This window comes from Dryobates pubescens, chromosome 33 (genome assembly GCF_014839835.1).
Source record: "Dryobates pubescens isolate bDryPub1 chromosome 33, bDryPub1.pri, whole genome shotgun sequence".
Taxonomy (NCBI): domain Eukaryota; kingdom Metazoa; phylum Chordata; class Aves; order Piciformes; family Picidae; genus Dryobates; species Dryobates pubescens.
In genome coordinates, this window is record NC_071644.1 from 4,392,323 (window position 1) to 4,415,213 (window position 22,891).

Genomic DNA, 22,891 nt, shown 5'->3' on the forward strand with positions numbered 1-22,891 from the left:
CCCCTAAAATGTTTGTGAAGACTTGCACAGACTTTGCCCTCCAAGAGTGTGGAATCATTGAAAAAGAGCTGTTACAAGGACTCTGAACTTTCCAAGTCATTCTGCCCTGCTGCTCAGAACATAACCTCCTCCAGGTTGCTCCAGACACTTTCTTCTGGAGAATTCTCAGGTCTTCCTCTTGTACTGATACACAAAAAGTCTCTTCTGATTAACCTGCCCAAAAAAGTACCTGTTCCCCCAGGAATCCTGACCCTTCTGTCTTTTTTCTACTCTACTGATGTATTGAGGGCTCATGACTCTGCTCCAGGCCATCAAAATCATTTTACTGGAAAAGTGGGAGAAGCCTTTTGTGCCCTATGTAGAGCAGGGGCAGCATTTTTCCCCCTGCAGCAATATACCACAGTCCTTCTTACCTCCTGCCACGCTGAAGAGCACTCCCAACGCTTTGCACACCACGGTCCGGAGGCGCACAACCCCTGGAACCTTCACCCCGTTGAGGTAGCACTTAATTTCAGGAATTCCTGACCCAGCTGCTACAGGCTGCAGAAAAGGAACATCAATGTTGTACTACATTCATTTCATGGCTGACCAACAATCTTTCATCAGAGAGCTCAACAAGTGATCAAGAGATCCTGCTTAGCTAAACCAATCAACACTGTGAAGATAGTTTGATGCCTTGGAACAGAAAGTGCTTCCTGCAAGGATACTTCACACTCAGAACCTATGTGAGAGAAGGTACTGTAAGGTGCAGCAGTGGACCCAAGTCTTACCTGGATCAGAACCAGAAGACTAGCAAGGAAAACAAAGGTCAGGTTGAAGCCCAGCAGCTCCAGCAATGACAATGCAAGACAACCTTTCTCACTGCATTCTTCCACAGCTGCAGGGATGGTCAAGGAAAATAACAGCACTGTCCCCAGCAATTCACATTCATCAGGTACTGTCTGGGGTGCCACCTGCATGACAGTCAAGTCGTTGCGTCCTACCCCAGCCAGGGCAGCTGACAACCCATCAGGAAGGCAGCCTTCCTTTTCAGAACTCAAGGCTGAGCTCCAAGCAAAGGAAACCATTCATTCTTTCAGAGATTAGCCTTTGCCTACACACATGATCCTGAAAACATTTTTTGGTTTCAAGGGCTGAATTGCACAGGCAAAACCCAATTAATCAACAACATGACTGATGGCAGAAGTCTGAGAGTCAGCTGTTTTGAGCAAAACATGGCAAAAGAAAGGAAAAGGTCACTTGAGTCTAACAGGAACCCCTGCAGCAGGTAAAAGATACAGCTTTGCACCACCCGGAACTTGAGCTGAGTAAAGAGCCGGACGAAGAAATCCACAAAGAGGCCCACCTGTGAAAAGGAAGAGACCTGCCATCAGGAATTGCTGCATAGAAACAATAAAGACCATCCTGTAATAGACCTATCAGAAGTATATACACACAGGAGGACAGAAGATGAAGAATTTTTGCAAAAGCAGTGTTCATATTCACTTTGAAATTTCAGATTTGTTGCCTCCCTCGTTCTCCCCAGGACAGATCCACCCCACAATTAATCCCGAAGAGATGCATTTCAGAGGACTAATCTGGTAGCATTTTAACACCCACTTCTGGGTACAGAAGAAAGCTAGTGTTTAACTGAGCCACAGGCAACAGAGCTCATTTTTGAACACTCTGGAAAGCACATGCAGTGACACTAGTACTGCCAAGCATAAAAAAACATACAGTTCAGCTGTAAATTGGCATCTTGTTTTATTAAGTGCTCCCTTTGGACAAGTTCTCCTGTATGCAGAATTAAAGGATTTGCCAGAATACTTAGCAAAAAAAGCACAGCAAGTTCTAGAAACAAAAAAGGCTCCTCAGAAAATAATCTAGCAACAACATGCTGTAATTCCCAAATGACAACTCCAGCTACTAATCTCTCCACTTCACAAAAGAGAATGTCTCCTTCTCTTCACTCCTTGGCTACTGACTTCTGAATTATTTAGTCTTCTGAATTTTCCTCATCCCCCAAAGAGCATAACTCTTACCAGTCCTGTGCAGACTCCAATAGTGAAAACCATCACCCACTTCACTGCTTCATATCTCTGAGCTTTCTGTTTAGGAAGAGGATTCATTAAAAAATCTAAGTCAAAGCAACATCAAAAAGGGTATCAGAAAAAGGTGGTTTAGGGCTCTGCAGCTCAGTTACAACTAGAGTGAGAAATCAGCAAATTATGGTGACAACAGCAACCTGAAAATAGGAACTGAAATGATGAACATCTCGCTCACTTTAAACCTGAGGAACAGAACAGATGCTAGAAGCTATAATCTCCACAAGTTTTCATTCTGTTCATGGAGAAACCAAGAAAGCATGTAGAATCCCTTTCATAAAGAAAAGCAAACAAACAAAAAGCCCCAGTAAACCTCCTGCAGTGGAATGTATTTACAGTCATTGGATAGGTTAGAAGGGACCTTTAAAGATCACCTAGACCGACCCCATTGCAGTGAGTAGGTACATCTGTATGTAGATCAGGTTGCTCAAAGCCCCATCCAAGCTGACCTTGAACACTTCCAATAATGGGATATACACAATCTCTTTGGGCAAATTTTTCTGAGCTGTTTGAACAGCTTTAGCTCTCAAGCTAATGAAAAAGAACAAGGCCCTACCTTGTTGTCCACGCTCTCCAAAACTTCCAAGTACGGGTCATTGATACAGCGATCATAATCCAAGCTCTGGAAGAATGCCAAGAGGTCAATTTGAGAGAATCGGGCACAACAAATAGCACAAAACACTACAGAGTGAAGATCTTGTTAAAGATTACTAACTCCCCAGTAGATTTTGCAAACAGTAGCAGAAAAAAAACTCCTGGAAACAACTTTATTTAACTATTTCCAGCAGAGTCAGGCCCTGAGAATCAGGAAGTAAATGAAAAGAGCAATTTCACTGCCTAAGCTGAGGGAACAAAACAGGAACACAGCTAATTAATACAACTTTAAATTATAAGTCACATTGTAGAGATTTAGACTTCACTTCCCTAAGCATCTCCAGTCTGACAGTGCAGAGAATTTAACATTAGATCTTCGTATCTGACCTCTCGCTACAACAGAAGCACTAGAGAGGACTTGCTCTCCAGATGAACAGCATCGATTCTTAAGCTTATCACAGCAAGGAGTTAAAAGCAATATAGAGTTGCCCAGTTATACTCACAAAGTGCTACCAGTTTCTATCTACGTTAGCTTCACTTTCTTAAGCCAAGCAGGAACAGGCTGAGCTAGTGACACCCATGCTGACAGCAGCAGCTCAAAATAGCTCAGGGCTACCATAAAGACATGCAAAAAGCAAAAATCTCCTGTATGAAGCAGGATCTGACAGATGGAAGATTTGCTGTGAGCCAGCATGGCATTAGAGGCTGCAGTGATCAAGAAGTTACAGATGCATGCCACAGTCATGAGGAAGCAGGACCACTACAGCTTATAAATCTCACATTTAAAAAGTAGAACAATGCAGCAGGCTCTGAAAATTAATTTTCTCAGCAAGAGGCTGACTAAAGCAACAAATGTTCAAGCTCTGCTCACAGGGCTTTAACACAGAAACGTGTAAAAATGAGGAGCAGCTCTTTGCAAAGGCCGCTCTTGGTACTTCTGTGGGTGCCAATGCAATCTAATTAGTCATGCATTTTAAGCCCTTGTTTCATTACAAACTCAAACAGATCAAAACCTGCCTGCAGTTCTTTTCACAATAATTTCACAAGCTGCTATCAGTTACTTTCCCACCTCGTAGTCTTTGCGTGGAAGAATCTCATCCTCTTCCTCCTGAGTTTCTCCTAGGATCGTCTGCAAAACAAACATGGGAAAGAAAAATTGTCTAAGGAATGAATGAATGCACATACAGGTGCTTAAAAATGTTGGTAACAAAGCCAAAATTAGAGAAAGCCTGTACCACTACTGTTGATAAAGTCAGTGTATGGAACAATAGACTACTACTTACTTTGGGTTAATGGCATAAGACCCAAGACTTAAAGCTTGCCCCTCAGCAAAAATACACTGAATTACTATATGGGAGCACTCCACAGCACAGTAGAGCACTAAACTCACACTCCAGCTTCTTTCAGAGCAACAGGTTAGAGAAGCGTAGGATAAGAAACTTGTAGACAGCATTCCCCTAGTCAAGGCGGCTGAAGAGAGCTCCTGAGAGTCAGTCCCCTCAGATAGCTCAAGGGGTGCTGCACCCGGCAGGAGCGGCAGCGCAGGCTGAGGCACCGGCTACGGCGGCTGGGACAGGAGGCCCAGCCAAAGCAAACGTTGACTAGGGGCACTGGGAGAGCGCGGGTCGTACTGCGCACAACGCGCGGCTAAGAAGGCGAGGCGTGGGGCCGAGCAGTGGCTGAGGTACTGGATCAAGGGCTGGCTGAAGCAGCGGGCCCCGAGCCGTCAGCAGCGGGGTTGGAGGTACCGGGTTTTGAGGCGCTGGGCCGAGGACGGACTAAGGCTCCGATACCGCAGACTGAGGTACTGAGCCCTGAAGCGCAGGACCGAAGCGCCGGTACCTGGGGCGGAGGCACCAGGCCCAGCACCATAGCAACGCTCAACGCCCACCCTCAGGCGCTCGCTAGAGCCGGCACAGCGGCGGGGTCGTGCCGAGACCAGCAGGCATCACGGTTGAGGGGTGGGTAGGGGGGGGGTACGCGCAGCGCCACAGCCGTACCAGCTCCTCGGGGGTGCGGCTCTCCCGCTCGCCACAGCAGCAGCAGCAGCACAACCCGGACCCGCACCCCGCCATCTTCCGCCACCGCCCCTGCCCGGCCCCACCCGCCGCGCCGCGCGTGACCCCATCACTCGGCCCCGCCCCCGCGGCGCGAGACAGCGCCGCCATGTCAGAAACGGGAACGCACCACGTGACCCGACCCGCCCCGGCCTTAAAGCGCCGCGGGCTGGGGCCACCCGCGCTGCGCAGCATCTGGCACCACCGGGAGGTGAGCGGGGCACGGGGAAGGGAGGGCCCGATCCCTGCCCACATTGCCCCGGGCAGATCCCCGCCGCAGGCCCGAACTGCCCTCCGGCTGCTTTGGGCTGAGCCGCGTTCCCGGGGGGTTTAGCTGAGGTCGAAGGCACGATCGGGCTGCACCTCGATCGCTGCTTAGACCCGATACCGATCCTCCAGCAGCAGAGACTCCCCGGCACTGCTAGTGCCTATTTTCCGTCTCTCCCCACCCTGTCGCACCGGTCTTTTCGTGGCCGTGCCGCTGCTCCCTTGGCAACGCGGTAGATCCAGCCCTGGGCCCCTTTATGCCCCGCAGGACTGCCTGCCTAATACCATGGCCCAGGATACTGAGGCCCTAGACATACCGCTACTTGATGCCATGACCTGGGACACCGGTCCTGGACGAGCCCCTTCCAGGGGGCTGTCAGCCCGGTGCCATGGCCCGGGAGTCCCTTGCAGGTACTGCACGCCCTATGAGAAGTGTACATGCAGCTGAGTTTAGCTTGGGAGCTAAAACTAATCTTTAGAAGATGCAGGCGTTCATCCTGTGTGAGGGGGTGTCATCTCAGGTCTGGAAGCAATAAAAATATCCAACAACAAAAGAAATGGGCAGAGCAATGTCCCATAAGCATAACGAGCACAACCACACAGATAAGCATCAATGTGTTGGGCTACAGGTCTTTTGAGCTCTGCAGTGGGGAAGAGAAACGAGAAGGAGCATTGACTGAATGGAGCTGACAGGTGTTTTAAGGTTGTCTTATCTTGCATCTGGTTTTGTTTAGTTAGAAAATCTTTTTTTCTCTTTGCAATAACTCCAAGCTTCTGACAGCAAATCTGAGATGCACCTAATGGTAAGGAAACTGCTCCAAATGCTGCCTCTTGACAAAAAGTGTGAGGCCTTCCTCCTGACTTTGTGGTTCTAGATGTCATTAGCATCAGGATCTTTTTCTCAACAGTAAGTCTCATGCTATAGAGACATTCATATAGGAACCCTTCCCTTGGGTGTTAAAGGTCCTTTGATGTGCCTGTGGTGGCACTCTTGCTAGAAGTGAGATATGGGGAGTTGACTGAACATGGTTTTGCACATATGCTTTAGGATAATTCTCCCAGATTAGTGCCACATGGATGTCAAGCCAAGTCCTTTGAGAGAGTGTGGTTGCTGTGCACCCAGCTGCTTTTGCTTCATTTGTCAATAGGTCTTTTTACTGTGGCCTGCAGTGTTGGTACCCAAGAGATTTAAGACTCACGGTTCCTCTTGGCAGCATCAGGCCTGTGCTTCTTTCTCGTATCTCCTGCCAGCTGGAGAGGTTCCCTAGATGATAAAAGCAGACTTTCTCCCAAAGCGTTTTGCTCAATTAGCAACTCAGTGTAAACAGTAGAAGGTGAGTTCAAAGTCTTCTTGGATGACCTAAAGCCACAGAGTTTATGATAAGGATAAAAAATTGCACACTAGCTTACAACCATTTCCTCCCAAGCAGGCTCGAGTATCATGCAATGCTTGAACAGCTTGCTGCTTCCCAGTGCCAATTTTACATGTTGGCAGGTTCACAAGGCCACTCTCACCTGATTCACATGGCTTGCTAAGTTGTAGTCAGGGCAAAAGTGATGTTGACCTGACTCTCTTTAAGAGCCAAATTTGGCCTGGCAGGCAGTGAAGAGCTGCATCAGAGTGGCAAGAAGCCATCTCCTGTGTTATTCTCTCAGCACTATCTAAACACTTTTTACTGTGTTTTCATCATGTCTCCCAGTACAGCTTATAGTGAGAGCTGGCAAAAGGGACCCTTTGGTGATGAAGAATGTTGAGTTGCAGCATAGGCTTCCTTGCCATCACCTGCTGCTCACCCCAGGTGTTACCTTTTGAGTAACTGCTCCTTACTGAGATCTGCATTCTGTCTTGTGCCCACTGTGCTCCTTTTCCCCTCCTTCAGAGAGCTCACCATGGTCAATGAGACCCAGCATACCTGCAGTGCCAGTTCCAGCTCCAAGTCTGATGGCGGCAGCAGCAGTGGGAGTGAGAGCTCCAAGGACAGCTCACGCTGCTCCACCCCTGTCCTTGATGCCGACCGTCATGAGCGGCTGCGGGAGAAGATGCGTCGACGGCAGGACTCTGGGGACAAGTGGTTCTCCCTGGAGTTCTTCCCTCCACGTACAGCCAACGCTGCTGTCAATCTCATCTCCAGGTGAGGGCTGCAGGATGGGAGAGGGGAGAAATGAGGTGTCTTTGGTGGAGGGCTGGGAAATAGCTAATGAGGCAGGCTCTGCCCCATGCTCTGTCTCCCCTTCCAGGTGACGAAGCAGGTAGTGGGGCTGTGCTTTCCTGCTGAGGAGGGTAATGGACACCAGGTAACTTGTCTCCCTTGAAGGCCCTGAATAGTTAAGTGTCACGGTGGGGTTACTGAGGGGACTAAATTGTTTCCTCTCTTCCATGCTTTGTGAAGGTGGAGCAACCCCACTGTCATGCTTTGGGGTTAGAGCAGAGTGCTGGGGGACAACAGAGCAGGCAAATACCTATTAAAAACAGAGAATATTAATAGATGGACAGTGTACCCTTGTCTGTGGAACAGAGACTCCCACATGTTCTTGGAATCGTCTGGTGACTGAGGTTTATACCTCTCTTACTGAAGACTACAGTTTTAGCCTCTGAGATAGGTGTCCCCAGAACTAAAGGTTATCCTGGAGTCCAGTGGGGAGTGCCAGGAACCACCATGTACTTATCTGGAGGAATTTCAGAACTCTTTGCTGTAGGCCAGTGCCAGGTTCACTTTAAACAGAAGGGTCTGTTGCAACCCAGAGCAGAAGAGGGACAAATTAGGGGTACCTTTGTTTCTTCTGTAAGGTGTGCTTGGGAACACAGTGGACATTTGGTCTTTCCATATTTGTGGCTTCTACAGTTCAAGCTAGGAATGTCAGTCTAATAGAGCATACTGGGAGGAAATTTATTCTACAGTGAACAAATTTCATTTTTCAAAGAGATTGTAAGCTCTTCCTTGTACAGCTTTAAAGGATGACTTTCTTTATTTACTTTGGCCACTTGCTGTACTCCTAGTTCAGCACTTTTCTTGGTCTCTCCTGCTGCTGTCATCCAAACTGTCTGTTGCTGGCATTCCAGCAGTGAGCAAGATATCCCAGGCAAAGAGAAGGGAATTGGTAGGCTGACAAGACTCTAAAATCCACAGGTTTGACCGCATGGGAGCAGGTGGGCCACTCTTCATTGATGTGACGTGGCACCCTGCAGGGGACCCAGGATCTGACAAGGAAACCTCTTCCATGATTATTGCCAACACTGCAGTCAACTACTGTGGCCTAGAAACCATCCTACACATGACATGCTGCAACCAGACCAAGAATGACATCACAGGACATCTGCAGAAGGCCAAGCGGCTTGGGTTGAAGAACATCATGGCATTGCGTGGAGGTGAACGCTCTTGAAAGGCTGAGGCTGTATGGCTGTTGCCTTTAATTCCTGGGTAAAATGGAAAAACATGATTTAGAGGCTCCTTGCACTGCAGGAGTTAAAAGCTGAGACTGCATTTCACCTGATCCCTTGTCAGCAGTTTTAGCTCAAGGCAGACAAAAGCAGTCCATGGGTAACTGCAAACTTGGAGGTTTCATCTTGTCTTCCCTTTGACAATAGGAGGCTTTACAGCAAACAGTTGGAGAGAGCTGTGGATTTGTTCTCTTTTCAGATCCTGTGGGTGAGGAGTGGGAGGAAGAGGTAGATGGCTTCAATTATGCTGTTGACCTGGTTAAACACATTCGCAATGAGTTTGATGATTACTTTGACATCTGTGTGGCAGGTAAATGTCTCTCAGCATGGGGTAGGGTCTGAGATAGGGAAATGAGTCCAGCAGTCTTTTTGGTTCTGAGCCATGACAATACAGTCACATTGACTACCTCCCAGTTTCTAGTATGTTGTCCTCACCATTAGGTTTTTGCTTCTTCCTTTCCCTCCTCAAAGGCTACCCCACAGGTCATCCTGAAGCAGAGAGCTATGAGGAAGACCTGAAGTACCTGAAGGAGAAAGTCTTTGCTGGGGCAGACTTCATCATTACGCAGCTTTTCTTCAGATCAGAAACCTTTTTCAAGTTTGTGAAGGATTGCCAAGCCATTGGCATCACCTGCCCCATTATTCCTGGCATCTTCCCTATACAGGTGAAATCCAGTGATTCTGGTTTGGGGAGGGAATAAGGATCCAGGATGTTTGGTGTTTGTGGGTCAGGGCCTGAGAGTTCTGCAAAGTTTGTGTGAAGTGAGAATACTAAAATGTGGTAAATCTGTAGGTGGTTGGCCAAGTTAAACTCCTAAGCATGTAATAAAAAGCTTCAAAGGTTTTCTGTGCCCATATGGCACAAAGGGCCATAAAGGACAGTGGTCTGTCTGCCAGTCCTAAGATGTCGGTCATCACCGTCAGCATACTGGACTCAGGCAAAGAAATGGGGAGAAATCACCCAAAGTGACATGACCATAAGCTTGTTTACATCCTAGAGATGGAACCTAAGAGTAGAATTCAGGAGCCCCAGTTCTAAATTTCCTGTCACAGAAGGGAACCTGTGTTACTGGGATGTCAGTGAAGGGCCTTGGAGAAATGAAAATCTCCTGCATCCTCATCCAGGGTTACCACTCCTTACGCCAGCTGGTGAAGCTGTCCAAGCTGGAAGTGCCTCAAGAAATCAAAGATGTGATTGAACCCATCAAGGACAATGATGCAGCCATTCGGAACTATGGGGTGGAGCTGGCAGTGTCCATGTGTCGGGAGCTGTTGGACAGTGGCATGGTGCATGGACTCCACTTTTACACCCTCAATCGGGAAGTGGCTACTACAGAAGTCCTAAAGCGCCTGGGCATATGGAAAGAGGACCCCAGGTAAGCAGAAATTGCTGCCTTCAGTGCTATGTAAGCTCCTGCTGTGGACTTCCAGGGTGCTCTGCAGCTGGGAAAGGTAATGAGGACTTCTCTCTGCATCCACAGGTTTCAGCATAAATGAGAGAAGCAAAGGAAAATGAGTAACTGTGTTTTCTTCTCATTAAAAATAGCTTCACACAGTTTTTCCCTTGCCTCATCCAATTTCTGGTGTCAGTCCTGTGGACACCTACCAAACATTGGGAGGGAACTGAGTGGGAAAAGATTTTGATTTTTTTTTTTTCTATAAAGGAAGAAGAATTTTCTATCTTACTACTTACAAATAGAACTCTTCTCAGCCACTGTTAATTGCTCTCCCCAGAGGCAAAGTTCTCCAGGGGAAGGGCTTCCAACCTCTAGTGGAAAGTTAGCAGAGGAATTAACATCTGCTCCTCCCATGCAGGAGGCCTCTGCCCTGGGCTGTCAGTGCTCACCCCAAGAGAAGAGTTGAAGATGTCCGGCCAATCTTCTGGGCTTCCAGGCCAAAGAGCTACATCTATCGAACACAGGAATGGGATGATTTCCCCAACGGCCGATGGTAAGCTGCCAGCCTGCAATGGCAGTGAGCTAGAGGTGTGGTTTGAAAGCCTGCTCCACAGCTAGTCTCGGGTGTCCTGGGGTTGCGCCCGGTTGCTTGGATTTGAATGAGATGAGGAGAGTGGTACCAAAATGTTGAGGCTTTTGGTCCCTGAATGGATTTTGTTGGATTCTTTTCTTCTTGGGTGGCTTCTTCCTGCATCATGAAATCAGCTCCTCTTCCTCGGTGGCTGTTAATCCTGTGTCTCGTTCCTTTACAGGGGTAACTCCTCCTCTCCAGCCTTTGGGGAACTGAAAGACTATTACCTCTTCTACCTGAAGAGCAAGTCTCCCCGGGAGGAGCTCCTGAAGATGTGGGGAGAAGAGCTGACTTGTGAGGAAAGCGTCTTTGAGGTGTTCACATGTTACATCACTGGAGAACCCAATAAGAATGGTTACAAGGTGAGTGATGACCCTGGAAGGGGTGGTCAGTGTGGGTCAGACAACAGTGTGCATTTCCTCTTGTTTCTGATACCACATTGTTATTCTAAACAAGAATTGGCACTTACCTATCCAAAAGGGCACACTGAGGTAGTGACTGAAGGGAATCCCAACAGCCAGGGCTCCATATAAAGGAAAGCTGCTATAGGGTGACAGGACCAGTACCAATAAGCTTCATCAGTCATTCTTAGAGTTCAGAATACCCTGCCCCTTGAACCACACCTGGGAATTCTGGCCTGAAGTTGAGACCATTAGGGCACTTCTGAGTTCCTTCAACATGCAAATGCTAAGCAAATAGTTGTTATATCCACTGTAGGTTACATGTATGCCCTGGAATGATGACCCTCTTGCTACTGAAACCAACCTTCTGAAGGAGCAGCTGGAGAAGGTTAACAGGCGAGGAATCCTGACCATCAACTCTCAGCCAAACATCAACGGCAAACCATCCACAGACCCCATTGTAGGCTGGGGGCCCAGTGGGGGTTATGTCTTCCAAAAGGTAACTGTACTGCATTGAGCTAGGCAGCAAACAGCTATGACCCAGTTTGGTCTCTGTTAGGTCAGGAGGCCCTGGGCTTTCACACAGATAATCCTTTTGTTTGCTTCTTATCTTAATGCTGAAATGAGGCAAAGCTCTTTTGGTGTCTTAGACAGGTTACATCATCTCTAAGGCTTACTTCATAGCCGTTTTCCCCCCCCTCCCCTGATCATCTACAGTTTCTTGTTTTCACTCTTAGCAAGTAATTATTGGTAACTTCCATCTGGAGCAGGGGTATTAGGTTTTGGATACAAACACAGGCCTGCCCACTGCATCTGATCCCAGTCAGGGATGCAGAAAGCACCCAGGGTTTTCATAAAATGGGCATCAATGAGGTAGTATCTCTACCATCCCAGTGGTAATAACTGGGAATGCAAACAGTCCTTTATCTAAGGCAGAGCTTTCCATCAGTTACCCCCACCCCATAAGACTACTGATGTGCTGTTCAGACAGCTGCCAGGTTCCTTCCCTGGCCTGCAGGCAGGCTTGTCTGCATTTTCAGGCCCTACAGCCTTGCCACTAATGGCTGTGATAGGTATCTCCTATCAAGGTAAATGCCAAGCAAGTGGCTCATACTAGGAAACAAAGCAGCCTTGTTGGAAAGTGATCCAAACCACTAAAGCCATGAGACCAGCAGATGGCAAATGCAGTTATGTTTTCAAAGGAAAAAACTCCCCTGAGGTGAGGGAAATCCATCATCTCACACAATGGCCAGGAAATGGGGGGAGGGGAGCTGTTGGGAGCAGCCAAGCACAGAGCAGCAATAGATACAGCAAGTACAGAATTAGCTTGTATAAGCACATAGAGAATTTTGAACAAAAGATGAGGATGGGGAATGGTAGAGTGCTTGGGAGAGCCCAGCTGAGACCCCTAGTGTCTGCTCCCACCAGACTGCGCTGCCTTAGCAGGATGCTGCTGTTCACTGGGTACTGTGTAGAACAGAGGTCAAGCTCAGGCCCCTTCCAACCACTCTGCTCTCTGGCACAGGCTGTTTCCCAGGCCCAGCAGTTGCACTTACACTCTGAAGTGTAAGCCTGCTTGCTCAAAGCACACGCTGGCTGCTCTTACGCTGTTACTTTTGTACTCCCTAATTTATTTCCCTACTCCTAGCTCTTAATTTGCTCTACCCTTTGCTCAAGCATCCCCTCTAGTACCTTTTTCTGGGAATGGACATCTAAGTCTTCAGCTGCCTGGCTTCCAAGACTGTAAAGCTGTTCTCTTGGTTGCCTGTATGTGTCCTAGCCCTGCTATGAGCAAAGGTTCTTACTCTCCTTGCCCTTCTCCATCCCTCTCTGCAGGCATACCTGGAGTTCTTCACCTCCAGTGAGATCGTCACAGCACTGCTCAAAGCACTGAAGAAGTATGAGTCACGAGTGAACTACCACATTGTGAATGTCCAGGTAGGCTGGTGTTTACAGGACATGTTCTTCCATCACCTTGGGAAAAAGGCAAATACCAAATATTTAGATATCACTGTGAAGAAAGTGAGACATAAAGGGAAAGGAGAGTGAAATAAATCAGCTGTCTGATCTCTTGTCAAGGAAAGGGTAAATGCAATTGTTCCAACTCACTCAATCCCTGCCCCAGCAGTTGCTTCAGAACGGCTTTCCCTCCTTTGGCAGGGCCAGAATATCACCAATGCTCCAGATCTGCAACCCAATGCTGTCACCTGGGGCATCTTCCCAGGCAGAGAGATCATCCAGCCCACTGTAGTGGATCCTGTAAGCTTCCTTTCCTGGAAGGTGAGTCCTCCTTCCTGGATACATTGGTATGATGCCCTGGAAGTTCAGACTGTCTGCTTTGGTTTTAGTCTGTGACATTTATAACAATTGAGTACTGTTGTGATATTAGGCTGCAGAGGTCCAGATACTGCTCCTCCTGCTCCCAGTGTAAAACCTTTGCTCCAAGTGCTCTTCAGACATCAAGTGCCCGCTCAGGTGGTTTGGGAGCTGCCACTGTGCGTGTCCTGGTCCCAGAATTCTGGGCAGTAGCTGTCCCTCCCCTCTTGCACACACAGGGGCAGCATCGAACCATTTTACTGCTTCAGCTCTGGGCACTCCCCTGACTGAACAGCATGAGGCTCACTGCTCAGATCTTGCCGTTTTTAGTAAGAAACTAACCACAAGCTGTCCAGGCATGTGTGACACTGGCTGTCCTAGATGCAGCTTGGTAGCATGTGTGACATCACTGCCAGTGTTGTTTCCCTTGGCAGGATGAGGCCTTTGCACTGTGGATTGAGCAGTGGGCCAAGCTCTACGAAGAGGAGTCACCATCTCGCATGATCATCCAGTACATCCATGACAACTACTACTTGGTCAACCTGGTGGACAACGACTTCCCACTTGAAAACTGCCTCTGGCAGGTTGTAGAGGATACTTTTGAGCTGTTGAACTCTCCAACTCAGCAGTGAAAATTCCTTTTCTAACCTGTTACTTCTTCCGTCCACTGACTGCGAGGAGAGAAAAAGCGGCTCCTGTGCTGGTGGTGGACCACACACTCCTAAACCCAGCGACTGGGCTGGCTCATTGATCTATCCACACTACATGCTCATGTCCAGCACTAAAGCTCCCTGACTCCTCACTGAACAATAGCCAGAACTACCTGAACCTCTGAGCTGAGGCTCTAGACTAAGCTTGAAGGGCAGCTCTGCAGGATGAAGAGGTGCTAATTGTTGCTTATGTGTATGACAGTAACAGAACTCTTGTGCATAGGTGGGATTCTAACTTACTCATGCCAGAAATGCTGCCTTGGGGGCAGAAACACTTCTGTCAGCAGTGCCTACACAAGGAGACTATTTCAGTAGTCACCAGCTCTGAAAAAATGGTTAAGTTGCTTTTACAATGCACTCCTCTGATGTATTTTTTCATAATTGATCACAGTCAGGCTCCTTTGCACACACTCCAGAAAAAGGTTCACTTTTTTTCTCCCTAAGTTTTCTCTTCTTATTGTATTTCCCCTTTTCTTTTCAGTGAAAATATGTGAATTTCGACTTTGTTTCTTAGTACAATAAAACACATGGCACTTGTACTAGGCCATAGTCTTTAAAGAAGGAAAGACTTGTGTTGTTTGCAAATTAATGGGCTTGGCGCAAGAGAAAAGGTTAAGAAACCAATTGGTTACAGGGCAGCAAGTAAAGCATGGACAAACAGGGTAGAGAAAGCTCAAGTCCCAGAATTCACCAAAAGCAACCAGCTACCACCTTTCATTGAAGTTGTGCAAGGTCACAGGAGGGGTGGTGGTCCTTTTCCATAGCCTGTAGGGAAATGCAGCCTGTATTTTCTGACATAGTGACTCTCAACAGCCTTGGGCCCTACAGCATTGAAATAAGGGGTTGGGGGAGCTATGGAAGCTGCTTTGTGTACTTAACAATCCTGCAAAGCTACCACAGGCTAGGAAAACAAGACCTTGGGGCAATTCCCAGTGGAATTTTGAGATCCCTGCCATGCTGTGAGCATCTCTTTCAAACAAGCAAGGAAGAAAAAAGCCTTTTCCAGATTCTTCAGACCCTCTCATTACAGCTGTCTGAGATTGGGCTCATATATCCAGGGTAATTACAGGGCATCAATCACAGAAGCAAGTAATGGGAAGGTTGGGGGTCAGACACGCCTGTCTTGCCTCTGCAAAGCTTTTGGTGCTCAGCTGTTCCCAGCAGGTTTCTTCATCCCTAGCCCATTCAGCACAGAAAGGAACCAGCAGGAAGCAGTCAAGAGGTTGCCCACCCACTGAAAGGCTTAATGAAGAGCTGATGGACCTAGACAGGGGGAGGAGGTGGGAGCCATGTGGGAACCTCCCAGGGGAAAAGCCAAATCCAAAATAAAGACCGATGTTTGCACCTACCCAGGACAGTCCAGACTTTGCAATCAACAGGATGCAGCATTTGCAGAGGCAGGCTCCTGCTCATCTCTTTAAGACGTATTTGCTTACTCCACTGTGTGACACTAAACTGTCCAGGAAAAAAAACCACTGAGTAAAGGGAGAGCTTATAAGGTGGGGTTTTTTGACCTTTAATCAGAACTCCAGCAAAATCAGGTCTGGAGAAGGGAATGGAATCTCAGAACAAAAGGGAATAATTTCTCAGGTATGTGCCTCTAAGGAGGTAGGAGATCAGTCCTTGAAAGAGGAACTGCCACTAGGTACCATCTCTTCCTAGGTGTCCTTTGGCTAGCATGCTTCTGGCCTGCAGCACTTTTATCACGTGAGCAGTGTTGGCTTTCTTCCTTGCACAGGACCAGCTCTTTGTTGTGACAGCCAGCTGTATCCTCCACGTGTCCTCAAATGAGCAGCAGCTGCAGGCAGGCCCCACCATTCAGCAGCATCCTTTGTCCTTGAGCTGGAATGCCGTGAGCTGACGCCACCTTCCAAAGGCCTTGAAGAGTAAAGTGGACAAATCAAATCCTGAGGTTCCCCCTGAGTGGTTGCAGCCATCCTCACAATACCCTAAACAGCTTTTCCTCTAGCAACGGCTCTGCCAGCTGCCTCACCACTCAGAGCCCTCTCCTGTCTCCCCTATGTTCTTGTAGCCAGAGTGTGAAGCATAGAGTACAAATCAATGTGAGAGAAAGAAAAATGGCCCCTCTGCCCTCTCATTTCAGTACGTCCTCTTGTTGGAGGACCTAATCCTGCATGGATCTTGGGGAGGCAAGCAGAGGAGTGTTCTGGGTATTTGAGCTCTAAGGCTTTGCCTGCTCACTCAAATTTTTAGTAATTTGCCTGACTTTGGGTGCAAGGCTGCACAATCCTCCTGCAACAGCGTGGAGCCTGTTTCTTCCCTGAGTGGGCTCTTGAGAGGCAGGGGATTAGTGGATTAACATCTCTGGTGACAGTGGGGAAGGGGGCACGGATCAGGGAAACTGACTGCTGACACAAAGCTTTGAAAAACACCCAAGGATGAACCCATCTATGCTGGAAGCTATTTCCCTGTTATAGGCAAATCCTATTCCTTGATGAATTCAACTTCTCTTTAAGCAAATGCTTTGTGCATGGTACCATGGGAGAGAGAAAGAGAACACCAGTTGTCCCTTTAAGGTGCTCTCTGGTCCTTTGAGGTCCACAGAATTAAAGCAGTTATCAGTGCTCACCTGAGACAGAAGGCTCCTGGTTTCTTCCTCCAAAAAGTTCTGCACCACACAGCTTTGCAAGTGTCGTCGTCTCCACACCCTCCAGGCCTTTTCCAGCAGCCGCCTCTGGTCCTGTCAAGGAAGGAGGCAGTGCCCAGATTGGGCTCTGGCAGGCAAACTGCCTCACATCCCTCTAAACCCCAGCTGTCAGACCCCCAGCTCTTCTCTCCCAGGATGTATGTGAGGCTGCGAGAAGAGCAGGCACACCCAGTAGAACCCACCAATGCCACCAGTGGCAGTACCAGCCACTCACCAACACCTGAGCCAGGATCACCACCTTGCTGGCTTCTTTCCACTGATGCCATCCTCTTGCCAGACAGTGCAGCCTCCTGCCATGCTGGTACTGGCGAAGTATCACTCTGTGACGCCACCACCTCAGATACTTCTCCCTATAGGCCAGAGGGGGAAATGAGCTTTAGCAGCCCAGCTGTCCTACAGGAAAGACCTTCCCTGATGGCAGCAACAAGAGGAAACCCAGAGCCCTCCACTCCACTTACCCAAGCCACCTCTCTTCCCACTCCTCCAAATCCACCTCTGCTTTGTTGTCTTGGATCCTTGAATATACAGGAGAGGGTCCTACCACACCAGACCTCTCTTCCAGGTGAGAGACCTGCAGCCTTTCAGCCTTGTTTTTGTTTCTGTAAATCACCAGCCAGCTGTGAATGGCACTGGGAAAAAGCCTGAGAGGGGCAGCTGGTGCTGAACCGTTTTCTCTGCCTTTTCTGCTTTCTGGGGAAGAAAAGAGCAATCACATAGGAGCTAACCTCAGAGCTAGAGAGGGAGAGACCAAAGCTGCCATAAGCCCTTAATCCTTTGATTCCTGAATACAGAAGCAACCCACAGAGTTTGACTGCCACAAGCACCTACTTAACAGAGCAATCCCAGCTATCTGGCTGGCAAACACAACTTCCCACCCCTCCTCACTCACACTCCCCATACAACCCCGTGAAAGGAAGAGAGAAGACATCTTCTTACTCATGGACCAAGCAAGAGACATCTTTCTGCTCTTCCTAGCACCTATCAGGGTACTGCACTGACGTAAGCACTGGGAAAAGGCAGCTGCTTTTGTCCAGTAGTTGCAGGCCTGCAAACAGAAATAACACAGCTGCAGCCAAGACTAAACACAATACACAGCACACACACTAAGTAGCCTTAGAGATACATTTATGTTCATATCCCTGCAGGTAGTTTAATGTGCTAGACCCCAAGCTGGAAACTGCACAGATGAGATCCCAGCAGGACTGACTCAGCCCTTCGAAATCAATCGACCTCTTTGTGGTTTGCTAGCTGTGAGTCTTTTGAAAAAGCTGCAACTCTGACAGCTTGCTCTGCTCTGCAGGGACAGTGATTATCCCATCTCATCTCTGAGCAGAGAGGAAGGAGTGCTCTTGTCTCTCTGGTAAAAATGTCCCCATTCCTTATTGCTGTGCTCCAGATGGTTGCTGCAATCAATGCCAGATTATGGTGATGAAGCTGTGTGCAAAGTCTGTAAAGAATGTCAAGGCAGGGACTAAGCAGTCACCACAAGTCAAACCAGGTTTTTGTACAAGCCTTGTCGCTGTATCTCAGTGCCTGGTGACCCAACTGAGACCTTCATGAGAAAACAGTTAAGAATAACTGTGTCACAGGGACATTTTTTCTCACCTGTTTTATGGCACCCACAGATCCTAGGCACAGGGCTTGCCGTCCCCTGGAGGCCATTCGCCAGCGGTGACAGGCTTTAGCCTGGGAGGGTTCCTGCCTCTTGTGGCTTCTCTCTCCCAGTACCTGCTGTCCAGCTTTCAAGAATTTCATCCTCCACTCCGTAAAACTCACAAATAGGAGGCGGTGCTCTCTGACTTCTTTAAAACAAGAGAGAGCTTCTCGCTGCATCCGTCTGCAAGCAGTGGCCTGGGCCCAGCTGACTAAGCACCTGAGAAACAATTCAAGCACAAAAAACCAGCAGATGCTTAAGTCACATCTCCATGTCATCACCAAACAGGCTATAGACCAGAATCTACTTTCTCACCCCACCCTGCAGTGTCACACTTAAGTGGTCAAAGCACACACAAAAAAAGGATGCTCCTATTATTCTTCCTGCAATCAACATTCAAGTATCTTTCTCTGTGTTGCTTATTCTTCCAGTGCCTCATCCTTGGCAGGTGGTAATTTCAGACTCCTCACTACAGTTTCCTTCTGCTAAAAACTTCCTTTCATTTTACTTTCAGCTTCCCAGCCCTGTTACCTCTCAACTCCTGAAAGCTCAGGAGTATGTCTGCTTCCTTCCAGCCATTTTAGCATTTCCTCCTCTCCAAAGGCCTCTGCAAACTAAATGCCATGTTACACTGTTTTTCCCTTCGCCTACAAAACACTTCTCCTAAACTGCCCTGCCACTACACACAGTGGATCCTCCCCCCAAAAGAAAGGAATTAAATTAGTCAGTCTACATACAATCTTTATTTATGCCAGAAGCAGACCTTTAGGATGATGCTTGAGGGAGTTGTTTTTTTCTTATGGGATAAGAATAAATCTGCTAAAAGCTCCTTCAGCACAGAACCCAGCAGACTCCTTAAGTCTGCTTGATGCAGAACCAGGCTGGATTAAAGATAGCAGCTTCTTGTCAAGATTCAGATTTTTTTTTTCTTGGCTGCCACAAACTAAGGGCTTGCATACATGGGATGTACAACTAGAATAATGCAGCATCATTAAGGAGACCATTTTACTCCAAAAAATCAATGTCTACAGGAGTTAGTATTAACAGCACTTATAAATCTGCACCCACAATAATCACTCTACACCTTGCAGGCTAAGGCACAGGAGGCCAGTCTTCCTCTGCAACCTCAGATGCCAATCTGCTTTTAACTCCTGGCTTATCCTTTTGGCTCCTTGTTCCACTTGGACTTTCATTATGCAAATCACTCCACTGCACCATAGGGCAGAGGTGTAAATATCCTCTGCCTGGCAGGCTTCTGTAAAGATCAAGAGAATCTATTGCAGGTTAGCCTAGCATGAAAAATGCCCCCCTCAGAAGAGACAGGGCTCAGCCTGTACCATGTCCAGGTGAGAAATTAGAAGCGCTCTCTCATCAAAGGAGAATCCAGAAGGAAGATTAATGATGGAAAGACAATCTACAGGATGAAGCAACATTAAGGACTTCTCTGAAACACACTTCCCACTAGGGAGCCACCACACAGATTGATTTGCAGAAGAAAATGCTATTGGGTAGGGTAAATCTAAGCAGCACAGACTAAGGTTTTACTGGGTTTTCAGTTGCTCTTTCCTCCTTCTTTATCTCCTCTCAGCCCAAACCTGCAATGCAAATGGAAATCTGCTTGATCCAAACTTGCTCTTCTCAGGCTTAAATGAATCCCTGATATATATAATCTTATTCATACTTACCCTCCTGAATTATCTCAAAGAGAACCACCTGAAAACTGGTTCACTGCAGCTAAACACCTGGCTGCATTTCAGGCTGACAGCAGCCTCACATAACATAAACCACAAAAACGCAGATTTTAATGCACAGTGTGCTGTACAACAGCTAAGAGAAGAAAGTTGTCTATGACTGGCAGACACCTTGCTCTTCAGATTAAATTTTTGTGTTTTGAGGATGTGCACTATAACGTAAGAATCCAAACTATACTACAGCTTCCCCTGTACTGTCACTAACACTGTGATGAATCAAGTATCATGGGTCTCCCTTCATAGGCTTTACTGCACATTGCTTTTCTGCAGGAATATATTGAACTCAATTTTTCACATTAGTTTAAATTAAAATCAGCACACTGTGTTCAGAAGCTAAGTGATTCAGGCTTGCAAACATCACATCTCTGCTAGACCTCTGTGCAGTATTCCTTTCAGCAAATACTGAATAATTCCAGTGGAAATAAGGCTTTCATTTTTATTAATCTGCACAAATTTGTTTGCATCTCCCTTGCTTAGTTCACAAATACCACACTGCAGAGCTAAGGCTGAACAGAAATTCTGGAAAGAAAAGATGTTCTGAATGAGAAGAAAAGAGTGTGAGGCTATGGGTAGCAGACCCCTTAATGCAGGAGCACCCCCAGGGTAGCACTCCTACAGAAGCTCCACTTACACACCAGTTAACAGTACTTTCAAACTCAATCTGTGGTCTAAACACACTGGATTCTCTGCTACATAAATTGCTCTTCACTCAAAGCTTGCTTCAGAAATGCTTTTAGGGCAGGAAACCAACCTGTGCAGGAGACGATGTTCCCAGAATAAAGCAGCATATTTCTGCTTCCTTGTTTGGCAACACCACTTCTGCAGGACCAGCCTCTTCTTCTCCCGGCAACTGCGCTGAACCCATTGCTGCTGCAGCTCCCTCACAGCACGCTTCCCTGTAAGAGAACACAGGAGCCCACAGAGTTCAGACAAAAGCAGAGAATAAGTCTGTTACAAATACTCAATGGGACCAGGCTTTTTAAGGTTTCCTGTCTTCTCTTTAGCAGCTAAAAAGACTTGTAGTTTTTGGGGTTTTTTTTGCAAGGCAGTCTGACTTTTTTTTTCCTCCCTTCCCCAATCACAGGTCACTTCCACACTCATCTGCAAGGCAGTTTTTCATCAAAAATTTGGTATGTTCCTTCCCTGGCATAGTGTAAATACTTAGCATTTAATGCACTTGGAATCCTTCAGGGACAGGATCAGAACTGTTAAGCAGCCTCGAAAGATACACTGCTTGCACTGAAGCAAAGTTCAACCTCTGAATGCTGCACCTCTACTCCATTTCACTCCCCAGCTGCTAACATGCATTGCTTGAACTCTTCTTTGGAGTGCAAGAGAATCAAGATCCACCCCTTTTCCAAACAGCTGCCAAGGGAGCATCTCCCTTAGCATAAAGCACTACAAACCAGCAGGGCACAAATCTGTTCGTAACCACAAGAATGCAATGACACAGCCACTTACTGACTCCTGGACTAGACCATTCCAGAGAAGCAGTGCACACTCACAACTAGAAGCAGGACTTTCTGCACTCCAACCATTCCCATTGCACCCTTCTACAGACACAAGTGCTGCTGGAGGATGGGATAACTCACTTTGCCAGCAGGAACGCCAGTACCACAGAGCATAAGCAGTTGTCTGGTGAATGTGATGTTGGAATCTCTGGTCAGCTTCCACTTTCTGCACCAGTCTCTTCTTCCACAGGCTGAAAGCCTTCTGGCAGCAATGAACTCCATGTTTTAGGGCTGCTACTGCTCTTTGGTTTTTATTTTCCATGACCCAGTTGTGCCAGCTGAGAAAGGCTCTGAGAAAGATAGAAGTTATTGGACCAACAGTAGGACCAATTCATACAGATTCACACACTTGTAACGGAAACTTTTAGCAATATACACACACATGAGGGAGTTCAGGAAACACAGCTAATCTGTTAACATCCTTTCCCCATAAAATGTCAATGGAAACCATGGACAGTATATTGTTCCATCCTGGTTGTGCCAGGCTTGCTGCTCAGCTTCTGCATGAGCAGAGAGCAAGGCCAGTTCAGTGGGTAGGAAGTTACCAGGGCTTGTTATCAGCAGTGCTGGCCCTGCTCTAATTCGTGAGGCATCCAACCAAACCAGAAATGATTGTGTTCAGATATGAGTTTCAAAGCAGTAAAAAACGAGATGCAGAACACCCAAGGAAGAGAGAAAAAGACAGCAAAAAAGCAAGTGTAGAACTCTGAACACTGACAGGTTTAGGAACCTTCTGAAAAGCACAATGCCTACCGAAACAGCTGAAGGAGCCTATGGTGCTCCTGGGCCTTCACAAGTTGCCGAGTTCGAGTTGACCAGATAATGAAGTACCTCTGCAGGAAGCATTTCTCTGCTTGGTGCCAGCAGCTCTTCACCTCCTCATCAGAACTGCAGTCCTGTAATCCAGAAAAGCAAAACAAAATAAGGGCCTTGAACTGCTGCTGTAATAGTCACTCAGACCTCTCCCCTTGCCACTCTGGCTTCTGTAATTCCCTAACTCCCTGGTTGCTAACCCACACACACCACATGAACACCCAGGCACAAGGATCTAACACATCCCTTATAAACCCTTGACACATGGCCACTTTCCAACTCAGCTGCTAAATGGCATGATAAGAGTTACCCAGAGAAATGCCTCAATCTCCCAAACCTGACAGGGAAGAGAGAAGACAAAGAGAGAACAGCAGTAAGACAAGCCCTATGAGGAGAGGCTGAGGGAGCTGGGATTGTTTAGCCTGGAGAAGAGGAGGCTCAGGGGTGACCTCATTGCTCTCTACAACTACCTGAAAGGTGGCTGTAGCCAGGAAGGGGTTGGTCTCTTCTCCCAGGCAACCAGCACCAGAACAAGGGGACACAGTCTCAAGCTGTGCCAGGGGAGGTTTAGACTCGAGGTGAGGAGAAAGTTCTTCAC

At 47.6% G+C, this 22,891-nt stretch overlaps 2 protein-coding genes and 1 long non-coding RNA gene across 7 annotated transcripts in view; 1 reads left to right on the top strand and 2 right to left on the bottom strand.

Moving 5' to 3' along the window:
- Positions 1 to 7,031, bottom strand: part of CLCN6 (chloride voltage-gated channel 6) — a 21,128-nt gene extending 14,097 nt beyond the window's left edge. The window contains exons 1-7 of one of the 3 annotated variants that reach the window (XM_054175792.1): positions 6,916 to 7,031; positions 3,748 to 3,807; positions 2,641 to 2,706; positions 2,022 to 2,087; positions 1,279 to 1,345; positions 771 to 877; positions 414 to 540 (exon numbers count right to left, since the gene is read on the bottom strand). In XM_054175792.1, the coding sequence (XP_054031767.1) occupies positions 414 to 540; positions 771 to 877; positions 1,279 to 1,345; positions 2,022 to 2,054 (334 nt within the window). In that variant the 5' untranslated portion in view covers positions 2,055 to 2,087; positions 2,641 to 2,706; positions 3,748 to 3,807; positions 6,916 to 7,031. Of the gene's footprint in view, positions 1 to 413; positions 541 to 770; positions 878 to 1,278; positions 1,346 to 2,021; positions 2,088 to 2,640; positions 2,707 to 3,747; positions 3,808 to 4,520; positions 4,566 to 4,678; positions 4,768 to 6,915 lie in introns of those variants that run through there. The other 2 variants (XM_054175790.1, XM_054175791.1) reach the window with 2 other exon arrangements.
- Positions 4,861 to 14,453, top strand: MTHFR (methylenetetrahydrofolate reductase). Of its 3 annotated transcripts, none has more exons than XM_054175793.1 (12): positions 4,861 to 4,946; positions 6,883 to 7,134; positions 8,131 to 8,369; positions 8,641 to 8,751; positions 8,913 to 9,106; positions 9,567 to 9,817; positions 10,257 to 10,391; positions 10,651 to 10,831; positions 11,187 to 11,369; positions 12,707 to 12,808; positions 13,031 to 13,150; positions 13,621 to 14,453. In XM_054175793.1, exons 2-12 carry the CDS (start codon positions 6,893 to 6,895, stop codon positions 13,816 to 13,818), a joined length of 1,956 nt encoding a protein of 651 aa, XP_054031768.1. In that variant the 5' UTR covers positions 4,861 to 4,946; positions 6,883 to 6,892; the 3' UTR covers positions 13,819 to 14,453. The 3 variants fall into 3 exon arrangements, with proteins under 3 accessions (XP_054031768.1, XP_054031770.1, XP_054031769.1); XM_054175795.1 differs by lacking the exon at positions 4,861 to 4,946 and adding an exon at positions 7,241 to 7,297 and having other exon boundaries at positions 7,046 to 7,134; XM_054175794.1 differs by lacking the exons at positions 4,861 to 4,946; positions 6,883 to 7,134 and adding an exon at positions 7,136 to 7,297.
- Positions 14,454 to 20,670: 6,217 nt separating this feature from the next.
- On the bottom strand, positions 20,671 to 22,476 carry LOC128898839 (uncharacterized). Its single transcript, XR_008462990.1, has 3 exons — positions 22,234 to 22,476; positions 21,562 to 21,770; positions 20,671 to 20,865 (listed from the first exon to the last, which is right to left on the bottom strand). It is a non-coding gene; the product is annotated as an uncharacterized LOC128898839 (long non-coding RNA).
- Between the last annotated feature and the right edge of the window lie 415 nt (positions 22,477 to 22,891).

Coding starts and splice junctions, on each gene's coding strand:
- MTHFR (XM_054175793.1), top strand. CDS start 6,893: ATGGTCAATGAGACCCAGCATACCTGCAGTGCCAGTTCCAGCTCCAAG. Junction 9,818..10,256: donor ATATGGAAAGAGGACCCCAG/GTAAGCAGAAAT, acceptor CCTCCCATGCAG/GAGGCCTCTGCCCTGGGCTG. Junction 12,809..13,030: donor ACCACATTGTGAATGTCCAG/GTAGGCTGGTGT, acceptor CTCCTTTGGCAG/GGCCAGAATATCACCAATGC.